At 34.1% G+C, this 17765-nt stretch overlaps 1 protein-coding gene across 1 annotated transcript; it reads right to left on the bottom strand.

The window, feature by feature from the left end:
- Positions 1-16584: 16584 nt before the first annotated feature.
- On the bottom strand, positions 16585-17315 carry LOC100064677 (V-type proton ATPase subunit G 3-like). The gene is made up of 2 exons (XM_014732052.3): positions 17203-17315; positions 16585-17165 (listed from the first exon to the last, which is right to left on the bottom strand). The coding sequence occupies exons 1-2, from the start codon at positions 17290-17292 to the stop codon at positions 16863-16865; spliced, it is 393 nt and encodes a 130-aa protein (XP_014587538.1). The 5' UTR covers positions 17293-17315; the 3' UTR covers positions 16585-16862.
- Positions 17316-17765: the final 450 nt, after the last annotated feature.

The raw sequence follows: 17765 nt of genomic DNA, 5'->3' as shown, positions 1-17765 counted from the left end.
CATCATCAGTCCCTTGACTAACTCATTAGCGTCCTCTCATGTTATTGCTTCTTTAGTCTCATGCTTTAGTTGTAATATCAGACATTGGCTGTTGATTCAATAAATATTCTCCATCCTGAAGGGCAGCTCTCAAACTCCACAAAGTCTTGTCCTCAAGCTGGCTTTTAGCTGAGTGTTCAACAAATTATTGCACTGTTATATCAGGCTGGCTGTTTCTGAATGATCATGCACTTCATAATACCATGGCATCATGCGGTTATTTTCTTTTTTAAAGGCTTTCAAACCATTTAGCAAAAGTCAGACAACCTCTCAATATTTATATTTACTCTTTTGCCCAGATTGATGAAGTACCACGGCCACTGCAAAAGGCAACACTTCACCTTTCACCTGTACCCATCCCAATCAGCCACAAGTGAAAGTATGCATAATTAGGCCATATTACTTCGCGCCAGGAATCATCACTTCTGCAAAGAAGTATTATTGCTGTTTGACTGGTGAGTAATTTAGCTCCACAACCCTATCATAAGTATCCGCTATTTAAAGGTATTTATGGTGCTCATTATCTTAGCCTGGGTTTTCCCCAAGAAGAACAGCTATGATAAAGACTTACACGTAAGGAGTCTATTTGCAAATGTTATCCCGAAGAGCAGGAGTGGAGCAGGGTAGGAGCTGGAAAAAAGAGAAGTATTTATTTATCAGCGTATGTCTCCTATTGGACAAGCGTCATCCCAATGTTGCTCACTGTGCCTTAAGTCCCCTTCGCTTTTGAGTCCCGCATAGATGAGTGGCAGGTGTGACTGCATACCTGAGATGATAAGAAGAGAAGCAAATTGTGGCTACCAGACAATCAGGTTGCTCAGAAACAAAGCTGCTGTTTAAAGCCTGTGTAGAACTAGACACTGCAGCAGCGACTGCAACGTGATAAGGCCTAGAAGATACAATGTTGTATACAAAAGAGAACCAATGCACTGCTTATTGCAATCTCTATTAAATAATTAGGTGTTTTAGGTTTTGCTTTCCAACTTGACATATTTCTATGAAGCTTAGGTTGGCCTTTTTCACTGCTGTGTATACAAATGCCTAGCACAGAATATGTTATAAAAATATTTTTGCTCTGTGATATTTTAAAAGAAAAATAAGACAATAAAATTACTTTTACTCTAAATTTTTCACTGTGACTATTTCAAAACATATTTTCTTTAATGTTATATAAAATGAATTTCACTTCAAAAATTGCCCAATTTAACTTCTAATAATGCTAATCAACAACTACTGAAAGATTTAAAATGTTAAATTCTAAAGAAAATGGCATATATTTTTATAGATGAAGATGCAGAATAATTTAGTTAGATTTAAAGTATTTTAAGCTTGAAGAAATACAAATACCTTATGAATATGCATTTTAGCACTGAATTTTTTTTAATTTAAAAACCTAATGTTATCTCTGTGGGTTCTCACAGGTAGTAATGATTAACAATATATGTAGTCTTCCTTGATCTTCCAGAATTTCTCTGAGGGAATTAAATTATATTTTATTAAGGTGCATTGAATGTATTTCAGGTCTCAGAGGCATCTTAAGAAATTTACTTTGGGGACAATTTTATTCACGTATTTATTAGAGATCAGGATGTCTGATTTAACCTCATGACTTTCCTTATAGTATATTATAATCATTTGCTCTTCATACAAGGTTCTGTATAACGGGATTTTATTATATCAGCACAGTATATGACTTCTGCACTTCCACAGAATATAAAAGACTTTACTCCACCAGTTCCTACTATATACTCACAAAATGAACATTCTGCTGTGTTAAGTTATCAATATTTAACCAAAATTGACAGGCCACTTGAAAACCAAGTGAACCAAGACTCATTTCCGTGAAGCTGAAGGTCTTCTTTACATGACATACACACCATAATAACCAGTGATCTATACAACTCTAATGGGCTTGGGTCACTCAAACAAATGGGGATAAAGTTTTGGCTTTCATCGATAGAAATATTGCTTTAACTCAGGGAGTTTGAACCAGAAAAGAAGTTAATTGCATTCGAAAAGAGTTTGAGAATTATATTCTCCTATGACCTTGTGGATTTGCACAATGAAGCATTATTTCCACATAGATCAGTACCACAAAGGACTCCTTAAGCCTGCATTGAATAGTAAGTTTAAAATCATGTAAAAGGAAAGCAGTCAACTTTATGCCAGTGTGGCATTCCTTTAAGAAAAGATTCTGTAAAACCTCATCTCCCTTATAAGCAGAAATTTCCAGAACTTAAACAACATGTGAGTGAGTGAAGTAGGTTAATGGATATGAGATATGGACCAAAAGAAACTGAGTTTGATGTGCGGGGCCCTAGTTTCCAAGAGGGAAAATGAACCTACCAAAATATATTTGAAATCTAATTAGGCAATTGAAAAGCAAGAACCTGATGGTACTGAGTGATCTACAGCCTAAGATGAGCTACAGAACCCTCCTCATTTACTTTTAACTTATTTTTTTCCTTCAGTAAATCTGATAATTTTTTTATATTTATTTGTTTGTTTGCTCTTTCATTTAAAAAAAGGAGGACAGAGCTAATTTAAGACAGACAAGGCTCCTGCCTTCTTAAATCTTGCTTAAGTTGTTACCTCTTTCTTAGATTGCAGCTGCTAGTTTTGCTTTGATATTTGCTTGCACTCTGCTCATTTCAGTAATATCTAGACTTCCCAGTTGATTCCTGGGTTTTGATTTATGTCTCCCTTCCCGGCACAGTTTGCCTTTCTAATTTTGCTAACTCCTTTGATTTCAGCTGAGCAAAAAACAAAAGAAACCAATAAAATCCCCATCACTGTAGTGCTAGCTGCAGCCACAGAGCTGACTAGCATGTGTTGCCCTCTCCCAACCAGGGGGCTTTCTGGCATCAAATATTGAGCAGTGACTATATACCAAGTAATAGAGTTTGTATTCATTATATTTATAAGTAAATTTCAGAAAATAAATGTATTGGTCACACCATTAAATTATTTTCTAGATTGAAAAACCTGATCACGTTAACGAAATATCATGGTCAAGGTAATAATAAAAATAACTATTTTGCTTTTTAATTTGTGGAAAATAATCAATATATGTTTCCCTCAGATTATCTCTTCAGTATTTGAAAGAAAAGCTCACTTTTTTTCCTTCAGCTTTATTGAGGAGTGATTGACAAATAAAAAGAGTATATATATTCAAGGTATACAAAATGGTGATTTCAAAATATGTAAACATTGTGAGATGAGTAACACAATCGAACTAATTAACCTATCCATCACCTCACATAATTAACTTTGTCTATGTTTGTATGTATGTGGTGAGGGCACTTGGGGTCTACTTTTACCAAATTTCAAATATACAGTACGTTATTATTAATTATAGCCACCGCCGTAAATTGGGTGCCCAGAGGGTATTCATCTTACAACTAAAAGTTTCTACCCTTTGAACAGCATCTCCCATTTCTCCCATCCCTAGCCCCCGGCAAGCACCATTCTACTTGTTGTTAGTAACTGAGTCTGACTTTTTTAGATTCCAAATATAAGGAAGATTATGCAGTATTTCTCTGTCTGTGTCTAGCTTATCTCACTTAGCATGATGTCCTCCAGTTTCATCCATGTTGTCGCAATGGAAGGATTTTCTTCCTTTTTAAAGCTGAATATTAAAAATCCTCTAAGTTGTCACAGAAGGGACAATATTCAGGTGAAAATCTGCAGCTAGACTTTTTAGGCTAAATTCTGGTTTCCCTACTGTTTATCTTAACCTTGGGATCTCCATCAGTTAACATGGTAATATGTGGTTCTCGAGGAGTCCTGTTTTCTGTTTAATGCACTGATCTGCTTGACCCTATCATCTGTTCCACCTGGAAAAGATGAGCTCAGACTAGATGTTAAATCAAAATTTTATTAGGCCTTAGGTGATAACAAAAGGGTGAAAATGAGAGAGAATAATATCCATATGAGCCCCAACCTGATTCATGTGGCAGGTGAATGTGATGTCCTTAGACATGTCTGCCCTTAAGCAAAGATATGTAAGCCTCATCTTCTTAGTTTCCGTACCCTGTCTTAAAACTCATCTCTTTCCTGGATGAATTATAAATTTCTCTGGGAAAGGCAAACACTGCTCAAAAATGAGTGTGCCTGAATGCAATATGATGAACTCCACATTCATCCTAGAGAAATATCCATGCTATACTAGAGGGTTAGTTTAAAGATGAAGCATTTTAAGAACAAGGTAGAAGTACTGAAACAATAACCTACATGAAAATGAACACAAACGTCTCTGTACTAGATACGGGACAGTAAACTGTGGGATAGCACAGTGCAAAAAGCACTTAAAAATACTGTCGATAGTTCAGGATTTTAGCCTTCTATGTGATCGTATTGACCACCAGCTGTTTATAATTCTTATCTTGATTTGATTTCCACAGATTTAAAAAATGCACACAAGATGAGAATCTTTGTAGGGATTTGAAGTACATGAGGAATGAAACTATTAAGTTGAATAAAAAACGTTTTGTGAGTCAAAAATGTTCAAATGGAACAATTACCTATGGTTGATTCATGAATCAATGAAAGAAAAATGAATGACAATATTAAATTGTTAAAAATAAACTGAAAAAAAACTGTGTGGCAAGTTATAATAGGCAGTGAAATAATTTTACTCATTTAACCTTCACAAAATTATTGTTGGAAAATCAGAGTCCTCCCCTAACAGGCCATCATGACTTCAATATTTTGACTGTTTACTATTGCATGTTGTCATTTATTCATTTAGTTGATAATTATTTAATGTGTACCTAATATGTTCTTGTACTACAGATACTGTAAATACCATATTAGATTAGTATTTTGTAACAAATACGAAAACAGGTTTAGTGAAGATTAATAACTTGATCAAGTCCACACAGCAGTAAGTGGTAGAGTTGGGACACGAACATATGTGCTTTTAATCACTTTTCTATGTATTTTTGAGCCAGAGTTCCACTCTTAGTTTATATTTAGTTTCTTTTGCTCTACGTATAAAATCCATGCATACTTTTGCCAATACACCTTAAAGGCATTGATTTTAAAAGAAATAGCCATTTATATAAACATTACCACAAACATTAGAAAAGTTTTCTAGGTGACTATTTTTTATAATATATTATCAAAAATGTGCTACAATGACAAAATATTTTCATATTGTGGTGAGAAGATCAAATTTTCTCTCCCTGTTAAGCACTAGTCTATAAATATACTGCAATTCACCTTGTTATCTCATTGTCTGCATGTTAAATATATTAGGGTAAACAAAACTTACAAGTGTCCATAGTTGCAGTTTTACTCTCTTACTATTACAGAACAATAGTGTTTCAAACCTGCAAACAACTTTTCTTGGTGACTGATGTCACTACTACTTAGCCCTTCGAGGTTAGCATTTATTGATTTTGCTTTTACTTTGATTGGATCTTACCTACCTCACTGCTTCAGTAAATTGAAACCTTCTGCAGTTCATGGAAGAAAGCTAAGAGCAAGGCTATGAGAAAACGTACACTGACCTCAATTTGTTTCAGACTATATTGGTAAAATCATTGTCACTGTGCTGCAGAAGCGACCTTAACTGGATTTGTGTAAATTCAATCCACACTATTCTAGACAGGTGATAGAAGATTGGCCTTAAGTGTAAGAAATAAAATAGTTTTAAAATTAAAAACACAAACTTTTGTGGCTGTTTTATTAAAATGTTGCAACATTTCTTACATACATTAACTTCCATCCATCCATTAAATCCATTCAACAATATATGTGATTATCTATTGTGTCATGAGCAATGTGTTTGTTGTGAGGGGTTACAAAACAGAATATAGTCTGGTTTTACTGTTATAGAGTTCAGAAAATAGTAAAAGATGAACCCAGTTAATGAAAAAATCTGGTGTCTGATGTTTTGTATTATAACAAATTACAAACAGTATGGGAACTGTGGGGGCACAGATTAAAGGATGATCATATAAATTATGGTGTAAACTTGGGCTCTTTTTAAAGTAAAATAGGACTCATTATTGATAATTATTCTGGAACAACAAGGGTAAACAAACTTTGCTAAGAAATTGGGATACTGGGCACACAGGCCCAGCAGAGGTGAAAGACTCTACAAGGAACATCTGAAATTAAACTTGACTTGGGAGCTACTCAGAGAGTGAGTGGGCAAAAAGGAAAGGAAAACGGCATATAGCTGGCACATAGCATACATAGATGAACTGAGAAGGAAAAGAACTTGGGAAATGTGATGAATATAGCTAAAGTTATAGTGGCAGACATGATTTGGGAGAAATTGAGACCAGATGGTGACGTTGATTTTCTGTTATGTTATGTAATTTGATATTTATGCTGTCCAAGGATTCAAAGATTACTTAGAGCACAGCTGAGTGGCTGAATTTTGCTGCCCATCAAATCACCTTAGAATCTCCTGGTAAAGTTTAAAACTTCAGCTGCCTAGATGGCACATCATACTAATTCAGTCAGAATGGTTAGCGGTAGAATCTGGACATTAGTGTTTTTAAAGAGCCTAGCTAATTCCAATTTGCATCCATGTTTGGGAACCACTAGCTAAAACCGTACCCTAACCCATCCCAGGGCATCTGGCAACTTTTGAAGAAAACCTTCATATCAATGTCCAACCACATGAACGTTTTTTATATTCCTCCAACAAGCAAAAGAAGAATTTGAACACATTTGTACAGTTGGTTTATTCTTACTGCAATGCTCTTTAAGAAGATATTTTGCATGAGACTCTTTCCAATTTTATTCAGATCTCTGTTCAATGTCACCTCTCCAGACAGACATACCCTGATCACCTCATCTAAAATAGTAACTCTCATACCTTTTTTATCTAATAACACATATTGATTTGTCTTATTACTTATAATTATCTGATGTTATACTCTGTATTTATTTGTTTAGCTATTTACTTTCTGTCAGACACATTATTAGAATATAAACTCTGATGGCAGGGATATCACAGGTTTACTTTCATATCTCTAGCACTTAAACAGTATCTGGCACATAATAGGTGCTCAATGAATACTTGCTAAATGAATGAATTATTATGAAAGTAAAGGAAAGTGAAGTAATCATCTTGTGTCTCTGAGTGTAATTAGAATGCTCTCTTTTGTTTTATTTTGTTGTTGTTGTTGAGGAAGATTGGTCCTTTTCCAACATCTGTGCCAACCTTCTTCCACTTTGTGGGACACTGCCATGGCATTGCTTGATGAGTGGTGTGTAGGTCTGCACGCAGGATCTGAACCCACAAATCCCCAGGCTGCTGAAGCAGAGTGTGCGACCTTAACCACTACACTACTGGGCTGGCCCCCACCCACGATTTTTTAAAAACAGACAAACTCTCCATCAATATTAAAGTTGTATTTTATCATTTCTCTGTTTTGAAATCGATGTGAGGAAATAAACTTCGTTTTCTTCTTTTTTAGGGATTGTGCTAGGTACAATGGAGTTTTGAAGTTATAGAGATAATCTAGGACACTTCGTTGAATTTGTGGCACATTGTTCATTTTTTACCAAAAATTAACTGAACTGAGAGCTGCATAACCCACAAGTGATGACACCCGACACACATGAATCTGATGGTCTGAACCAGTGACAATCCTGCCACAATCATTACAATTTTATTTAGCTAAGGCTTATAGATATTGAGAATTCAATATAGCTTCTGTAGCAGTAAAATGAAAAGTAAAATAATCAGAGGCATATGGATTCCATTTTTTTATCGCTTAATATTTTTCATCCTTTATGAATTTGGATGCTGTGAGATCAGTTGACTAACCCAGCCTGATTTGTCTGGGATTTTTCCCAGTTTCAGCTCTCCAAGTCTCATGCCCAGAAAAACTTCTCAGTTCTGAGAAAACTGAGGTGATTGATCACCCTAATACTTTACTCTTGATAGATGAAAGCAACAACAAAATGGTTAGTTTTCAGGTAACATCAATTTGCTTGCCTTGCCTCTATGAGGGGACACTTTAATTTGGTAAGGCTTGACTTCTTGAACCCTCTTTATCGTCAAGCCCTCTAGGTCAAGAAATTATCTAATTCTTGGGTGCAGCTTCAAATATTAGTAATATGCTCTGCATGCAAACATTTATATTTTGTCTGTTGAAATATTCTATTTAATATCATAAAATGCTACCATAAAGAAGAGGGAAAAAAGTATATTTATCTAAATATTTATGATTACATGTGAAGAAATTAGAAACTTTCTCTCCAGCTAAGATGTAAAAAGGGGTTCTGAAAAGAGGATAATTAGACTCAAGCCAAACAATCACAGGCAGGACAGTCACCCTTCATCCCATTACTTCAGCAAAGTCTGTTAAGAACTGAAATTACCAGAATAGTTTCAGACTATTAAGTCCGCCTTGGTGACTGAAGTTCATTTTTACCTTGTATTTTACCATTTCTCTTTTTTATATTGGAAACTGATGTGAAGAGAAAAAAATGAATCTAAATTACTTAAATTATAAAATTCTTTTAAAATATACATATATTTATAAGTATTTATATATACATATACTTTAACATTTTTACCCAACCCCAAACTTCATGGTATTTTTGTTTACCATATAGGAATGCTGGTTTCTCTGAAATGATTGAATCACTATCTCTAGAGATCAACTTCTAACAAGCAACATGATTGGTCTATTCAAACATCAGTAACTACTTTCTGGTAATAAACAGCTTAGGCCTATATGCCATTACCCAAACGAGGTCAAGTGAAAACAGCCTTCTTTTCTGTTCCCACAGGAAGATACGCATCTTTCTTTTCCTCCCTCCAGACCTTTTCCATTTTCCCTTTCCATTCCTGGGATCCAAGCTCCACAGTCCTTATCATGTGTATCAAATTCTGCTGAATATATGCCAATACTTTAAATTAAATTTCATGATAAGGTTTTAGAAGAAAGATAAAATTAAAGAAGAAATAGATACCTTTTCCACTGTGGGGAAAATAGAATTGTTGATAAAACAATAATTCTAACTAATTGTTTCAAAATAAAAATTTTATGGATCTATAAGCCCAAATTATCAAGAATATTACTTTAAAAAATATGTTCATTGCTGCTCATAGCAGTTGCTAATCTTCAAAATATAATTACTGTCATCCAGTCTAACATGTGCAGAAGTTGAAAATCATCACTCTTATCCTCCCAACAAGAAAAAAGTTAAACACAGTGAAAATCAGCACTTCTTCTTAGACACAGCATAGAATTGAGGTCACAGGGCGAGCTTTTGCCATGAAAACTGGAAAGACAGATAGATACAGAGAATCACAACTTACCAGGAGTAGAAGTTGCTCAGAAGCAGAAGCCGTAGCTGCAGCTAATATCAGCAGAACCTTTTAACCTGTAATTGGCAAATCACAGGAGGCTCAGCATCACTAATTTAAGAGTTAAAAGTTCTGAAGGGACCCAGTCTTAAAGGGGCTACCACACACTTGTGTATTTTATCTCCAGGAGCCTTACCAGATTTATAATATGAAGGTTGGAGAAAAAATCCTAGAACATCCAGCAGGAGGAGGGGAAAAGTAACTATTTTGATATAGGCTCAGAGTTCTGTTTTTCTCAACAAGGTCTGTTCTCAAGAGAAACTGTTTTATCAGATACTAACCAACCTAGGGAAATAAAAGTACCCAAATCTATTTGGATAATAAACAGTAAAGGGCAAAGGCCACCTCTAGCCTTTGACTTGGGAGAAGGCAAATACCCAACCCAGGCTCACTAAAAGACTCGGATTTAATTATAAGACTCTAGAACATTTCTCCTACCCTACATCTTATTACCACATCAATAGGGCTTCTATATAATAGCAGAGTATTAGAGCTAAAAGAACTGCCAACTTCAGACCCTATTTAAGGAGTCTCTGGGAAAACCCAAAGACAAAAGTAAAAACAAAACAAGAATATTAGAGGAAATTTTAGCTTCTGACATCACAGCTACAGTAAACAGTAAACACACCCTAAATCTGAGTCAGAAAAACATAAATGTTTCATTAAGGCTTGTCTACCTTAGTTCTATTTGACCAATACATCATGTCTGGCTTTCAACAAAAATTAGAAGGTGTGCTACAAGGAAGAAAACACGGTCTGAAGAGACAAAGCAAGCATCAAAACCAGACTCAGGGATGGCAAATATTTTACAATTATCAGGCTGGAAATTTAAAATAACCATGTTTAATATGCTAAGGCTCTAATGAAGATAGTGAACAACATGCAAAAACATATAGGTAATGCAATCAGAGAGATAAAAACTCTATAAAAGAATCAAAAGGAAACTCTGGGAAAAAAAAGATGTAACAAGAAAGAAGAATATTTTTAATGGGTCCATCACTTTGGACATAAATAAGGAACGAATCTGTCAAGTTCAATATATGTCAGTAGAAGCCCCAAAAACTGAAAAACAATTACATCAGACTTCTTTCTAGAACCCACACAAGCAAGAAGATAGTGGAGTGAAATATTTAAAGTACTGAAAGAGAAAAAAAAAAAAAGACACCAACTCAGAGCTCTGTATCCAGAGAAATTATCTTTTAAAAGTGAAAGATAATTAAAGACTTTCTCAGACAAACAAAAAATTGAGGTAATCTGTTACCAGTAGATCTACTTGCAAGAAATGTTAGAAATGTTTCAGTGATAAGGAAAATGATATAGGTCATAAACTTGGATCTACATAAAGTAAGGAGGCGTATTAGAGAAAGAATAAATAAACGTTAAATAAAATATTTTATTTTTCTCATTCTTAATTCATATAACAGAAGAGTTTCTTCAAAATACTAATAGCAGAAATGTATTTAGTAAGTATAGCTTATGCGTAAGTGAAATGAATGACAGCAATGTTATAAGGGATGAGACAGAAGAATAAAGAATTCTCTGTTATAAGTTGTACTGCCTAGAAAGAGGTATAGTATTATTTTAAAGAGAATTTTGATTAATTTTAAATGTATATTGCAATTTCTAGGACAACTACTGAAGATTTAAAAATAAAGAAGGTATAACCAATGTGCTAAGATAAGAGAGAAAATAGAATCGTATGAAATGTTCACTTAGAACCAGACAAGGCAGGAAAAAAAAGAAGGAAAAAGAAACAGAGAAGAAGAGCAAGGAATAGAAGACAATTGTAAATGTAGATATTAATCCAACAATATTATAATCACTTTAAATGTGAATGGTCTAAATACAACAAATGAAAAACAGAGACTGTGAGAATGGGTAAAAAATCAAAATCCAAATATATGTTGTCAACAAGAAAACCACTTTAAATATAAAGACACATATAGATTAAAAGTAAAGAGATGGATAAATATGTGTTATGCTATCACTAACCAAAAGACAGCTGGAGTCTCTATATTAATTTCAAACAAAGAAGACTTCAAGCCAAGGAAAATTATTGGCATAAAGTGGGACATTGCATAGCGAGTAAGGAGTCAATTATCCAAGAAGACACAACAATCCTTAATATGTATGTCCTAATAATAGAATGACAACATATATGAGGCAAAAACTGACAAAACTACAAGGAGAAATAGACAAATCCACTACTATAGTTGAAGACTTCAGCACTCTATTATGAGTAATTGACAGATCCAGCAGGCAGGAAATCATTAAGGCTATAGTTGAACTGAACAGCACTCTCAATGAACTGGACATAATTGACGTTTATAAAATACTCCATCCAACAATGCTAGAATACATATTATCCTCAAGCTCACATGAAACTTGTCAATATGGATCACATTTTTGGTTGTAAAACACATTTGAACAAATTTAAAAGAATAGACATCATACAGTGTATACTCTCAGAAACTAGAATATAACAGAAAGAGAGCTATAAAATCCCCAAACACTTGGCTATAAAACTATAACTTCTAAATTACATGAGTCAAGAAGAAAACTTAAAACAATTTAAAACTATTTTAAACAAAATGAAAATAAAACATCAAAATTTGTGGGATGCAGTAAAAGCAATGTTTAGAGGTAAATCTATAGCATCAAATACGTATATTAAAAAAGAAGAAAAGTCTAATGTTAATAAACTAAGCTTCAACTTTGAGAATAAGATAAAAAAGAAGAGCAAGTTAAATCCACAGTAAGCCTAAGAAAAAAAAGAAAATCCAAGAGCAGAAATCAATGAAATTGAAAACAAGTACACACCAGAGAAAATCAATGAGACAGAATGCTGGTTCTTTGAAAAGATCAATAAAATTGGTTACTCCCTAGTGAGCCTACCCAAGAAAAAGGAGATAAGATACAAATTACTGATATCAGAAATGCAAGAGGGACCATCACTAGTAATACTACGGACATCGAAGGATAACAAAAAATACTATGAACAACTCTATGTCCACATATTAGATAACTTAGGTGAAATGTACCAATTCTTTGAAAGAAACAATCAACCAAAAATTTGTGAAAGAGAATAGATAATATGAATAGGCCAATATCTATTAAAGAAATTGAACCAATTGACAACCTTCCAAAATAAGAAAATAATGAGCCCAGACATTTTTATTGGTGAATTCTACCAAAAAGTTAAGGAACAAATGATACCAATTTTCTACAATTTGATCTGGGACATAGAGGAAACATTTCCTAATTCATTCTACGAGGTCAACATTGTCCTAATACCAAAGCGAGACTAACAAATTACAAAAAAGGAAGACTACAATATCTCTCATGAACACTGATGGAAAAATCCTCAACAGAATATTGGCGAATCAAATCCAACAGTGTATAAAAACATTATACACCACAATCAAGTGGAATTTATTCCAGGTATGTGAGGAAGGTTCATATTCAAAAAATCAATTAATGTAGTCCATCACATCAATTGGCTAAAGAAGAAATATGATATGATCATATAGATGTAGAAAAAGCATTTGAGAAAAAAATCTAACATCTATTCATGGTAAAAACTCTCAGAAAGCTGAGTAGAGGGGAACTTCATTAACATGGACATTTCCAAAATCCTATAGCTGACGTTATACTTAATGGTGAGAAACTAGAAGCTTTCCCATTAAGATCAGGAACACAGCAAGGATGTTCTCTCTCACCGTTCCGTTTCAACATTATACTAAAAGTCTGAGCTAATGCAATCATACAAGAAAGGAAAAGATTGGAAAGAAAGAAATCAAACTGTCTTTGTTCACAGACGACATGAATATCTATGTATAAAATCCCAAAAAATTGACAAAAATATACCTGGAACATACGTGTTTATAGCAAAGTTTCAGGATATAAGGTTAATATATGTCAATTGCTTTCTTATGTTCCAGTAATGAACAATGGTATCTGAAATTAAAACACTACACCATTTATAAGACTGTCCCCGAAAAGAAATACTTCAGTAAAAATCCAACAAAACATGTACAAGACGTATATGAGAGAAACCACAAACTTTGATGAAAGAATCTAATCAAATGGAGAGTTATTCCATGCTCATGGATTTGAAGACTCACAATTGTTTAAGATGTCAGTTATCCTCAAATTCATTTATAGATGTACTGCCATTCTAATAAAACTCCTATCATGTTATCTTGTGGATATAGACAAACTGATTTTAATGTTTATATAGAAAAACAAAAGATCCAGAATAGCCAAAATAAAATTGATGAAGAATTAAGTCAGAAGACTGAGACTACTCAATTTCCAGACTTACTATACAACTTCAGAGATCAAGACAGTGTGGTATTCATGAAGGAATAGACAAAAAATATCAATAGAATAGAATAGTAAGCCCAGAAATAGACCCACACAAATAGAGTTAACTTATCTGTGACATAAGAGCAAAGGAAATCCAATGGAGAAAGGATAGTCTTTTCCACATATGGTGCTGAAACAACTCAATATCCAAATGCAAAAATATAAATGTAGACACAAACCATACACTTTTCATAAAAATTAACTCAAAATAGATCATAGACAAATTTAAGTGGAAAACTATAAAACTTCTAAAAGATAAGATATGGAGAACATAATGGAGAAAATCTATATGACCTTGTTCTGGCAATGAATTTTTAGATATAACACATAAGCATAATTCATGAAAGGAAAAATTGCTATGCTAAATAAAAAACTTCTACTCTGTGAAAGACACTGTTAAGAGAATTAAAAGATAAGCCATTATTGGGAGAAAACATTTACAAAACACATATCTGATAAAGTACTTGTATCCAAAATATACAAAAATTGTTAAAACTCCACAAGAAGAAAACAAACAAACAAAAAAGATTAAAAAAAGGGCTTAAATCCCAATAGACACCTCACCAGAAAAAATGTACAGATAGAAACTAAGGATAGGAAAAGATGCTCACCATCATATGTCAATAGGAAATTGTAAAATAAAACAGCAGGGAGATACTACGAGGAATCTATTAGAATGGCTAAAAGCCCAAACACCTGACAGCCCCTAATGCTGGCCAGGATGGGGAGCAACAGCAACTCGCATTCATTGCTGGTGGGAATGCACAAAGGTATAACCACTTTGGATGGTCTGTTCGACAGTCTATTATAGAGCTAAACATAATTTTACCACACAATCCAGAAATCAGTCTCCTGGTATTTACTCAAATGAGTTGAAACATATCATCACAAGATCCTGCACACAAATATTTAAGCACCTTTATCTATAATTACCAAAAATCAGAAATAATCAAGATATCTTTTAATAGGTAAATGAGTAAACAAAGTATATACTTTCATACAATTAAATAATATTCAGTTGTAAAAAGAAATGAGCTATCAAGTCACAAAATACACAGAGGAACCCTACATAACGTACTGCTAAGTGAAAGAAGGCAGTCTGAAAAAGCTATATACTATACAATTCCAACTATATGACATTCTGAGAAAGACATAGCCATAGAGAAAGCAAAAACTATCAGTGGTTGCCACGGGTTCAGTGGCAAAAGTAAAAGATGGATAGGGGAACACAGCGGCTTTTTAGGACAGTGGAACTATTTGGTATGATACTGTAATGTTGCATGATACTGTAATGGTGCATACACACGCATTTGGCAAAAACATATAATTTTACAACACACAGAATGAACTATAAGGTAAACTATAGACTTTAGTCAATAATAATGTATCAGTATTGGTTCATCAATTGCAGCAAATGTACCACATCAAAGCAAGATGTTAATAACAGAGGAAATTGGGCATGGAGAAGAGGGAATCCATGGGAACTCTTCACTCTCTCTACTCGATATTTGGTATAGCTAAAACTGCTCCACAAAGTTAAATCTACTAATTGAAAATAATGTTTCAATATGCTAATATTTATACTTGTAACGTAAAAACAAGCAATTATTAACACATGGACTTGTGACCATGGTGTTTGTCATCACGGCCATTCATTAAATGCTAAATTGTTGCAGAACCTTGCAATTTGAAACTCAGAAACTGTTACCAGTGATCATTACTCTTAAGATAAACTATTTACTATGATTTTTATTCATTTCTCAATTTTCCTACCATTTTCTTTTTTTTTTTTTTGGCTTATAAATAATAGACATTTATTTTTCACAGTCCTGGAGGCTGGAAGTCTGAGATGAGGGTACCATCGTGGTCAGGTTCTGGTGAAGACTCTCTTCCAGGTTGTAGACAGCCAACTTCTTGTATCCTCATGTGACAGAAAGAGGGCTAGCTAGCTCTCTGGCCTCTTTTTATGAAGACACTAATCCCATTCACAAGGGCTCCACACTGGTGACTTAATTACCTCCCAAAGGCCCCACCCCCAAACACTGTGACCTTGGGGATTAGATTTCAACATACGAATTTTGATGGAGACACAAACTTTCAGTTCATAATACATACTAACCTACTATATCTCCTGCGAGTTTTTTCTTTTTTTTAAGCCTAAACATCTATGCTAGCAACTCAATTAATTATCATTTACTTTTTTCTTTTAAAAAACCATACTTGAAAGAGAAGAATATCTGGTTCATTGAGTTTAGGCAGAGATGATGGTTATGTAACCCATTGCTCTTTTTCTATGTATCTCTCTAGCCATCCATTCATCCATCTGTCATCTATTTATATATCCATCCATTCATCTATCTATGTATCATCTATCTCCATCCATCTGTCTATGTATCATCTATCCATCCATCCATCCATCTATCTATCTATCTATTTATCTACTAATCTATCCATCCATCCATCCATGTATCATCTATCTACCTATCCATCCATGTATCTATATATCCATCCTTCCATTCATTTATCTATGTGTCATCCATCCATCTATCTATTTATCTTTCTATCTATATATCCATCCATCCATCTATCTATGTATCACCTATTTATCTATCTATCTCATCTCTCTTTCTATCTATGAAGTTCTTAGTATTCTTCTTTGAACTAATGGTAACATCCTACTGATTTTCTAAATAAAACCCTTGACATGTATACATTTTATATCTGCATAAGAGTCATGATTATATCCTCTTTAATAATGATCTTTTAACAACTGCAACTAAGAACACATTTTAAATTGATAAAAAGGAGAAGAAATTGAAAAAAAAACCCTCATACCCACTGAAAAATGGCCAGGTCCATGTATTTCTGTTATATGCCCAAAAGTAATTACTCCAAGTTAAAAGACAAGATCATACCTGTTACCAGGAAAGCTGTAACAACTTTTTGTTTGTTTGCTTTTAAATTCAGTACTCATGTATGACTTATGTCACATTAAAATCTGCAGATGTCTCATAAATTTCAGATTTGCATGTCAAATTTCTTGATATAAACATGAAGCCATCAGCAACCAGGTGGCACGCACGCACCATTTATTGGACAATAGGGTGCGCATTTAGTTGGTGATTCTGTAGTTCATGTGGATTTCTGGTTTCACGTCACAGACAACACTCAAGAGCTGGTTCATCACGTTCTCCATGTACTTGCTGTAACTTCCATTCAGTTCTTTTATCTGCCCTTGTGTTTGTTCTTCTATTTCTCCTGAGAGACTACTCTGAGATCCCATTATCTTAGATTGTTTTAGTCGAAATTCCTTATCTCTCTGCATTCTGTACTGGTCGATTTCTGCCATCGCTTCTTCCTTAGCTTGCTTCAATCTCTTCCCTTTTCCAGTAAGTAGATTCAATCTGGAAGTTGTCTATCTCAACCATTTCACAATATCGAGAAACTGAGGCGCGGTGACTCTTCTTGGCTTCCTCTAGCTTGTCCTTGGCCCTTTTTTCTGCCTGAAGGAGCTGTTGGATCCCCTGAGACTGGCTGGTCATGGCAGCCTGCTTCAAGTCGGGTAGCTTCTCCCTACCATTTTCTTTTATTGGCCACAATGAGAAAGAGAATAAGATACAGTTATCTCTAACTTTAGTCCAAATCTAAATTTTAAAATCAAAAGCATTCCAAACTTAGAAGCAGGATATTCCATAGAAGCAGTGATGTTTTATTTTCCAGCAGGCTAATTGAAAAGTAAAATATTTATAGAATAATTCAAACCCACAATATTTCATTAGTTTTATTTTGGATTTATTTTTTCTTATTCTGAATTCAATAATAATATCAAGTATCCTAAAAAATGATTGAGGCATATTATAAATTCGTATTGTGTTTGTTACAAGAATATTTTATTTAATAATAATAAAACTTAAGTGTCAAAAATGAGAGACAAGGGGCCAGCACGGTGGCACAGCAGTTAAGTTTCACATTCTGCTTCAGTGGCCCAGGGTTTGCTGGCTTGGATCCTGGGTGT

The sequence above is a fragment of the Equus caballus genome, chromosome 17 (assembly GCF_041296265.1).
Source record: "Equus caballus isolate H_3958 breed thoroughbred chromosome 17, TB-T2T, whole genome shotgun sequence".
NCBI lineage: Eukaryota > Metazoa > Chordata > Mammalia > Perissodactyla > Equidae > Equus > Equus caballus.
The sequence above is the reverse complement of the archived record's forward strand: the minus strand, read 5'-3'. Positions and strand labels throughout refer to the sequence as shown.

Excerpts from the sequence above, each read along its gene's own strand:
- LOC100064677 (XM_014732052.3), bottom strand. The coding sequence starts at position 17,292 with ATGACCAGCCAGTCTCAGGGGATCCAACAGCTCCTTCAGGCAGAAAAA. Across the intron at positions 17,166-17,202 it reads AAGCCAAGAAGAGTCACCGC|ACAACTTCCAGATTGAATCT; the intron begins GCCTCAGTTTCT and ends TGGTTGAGATAG.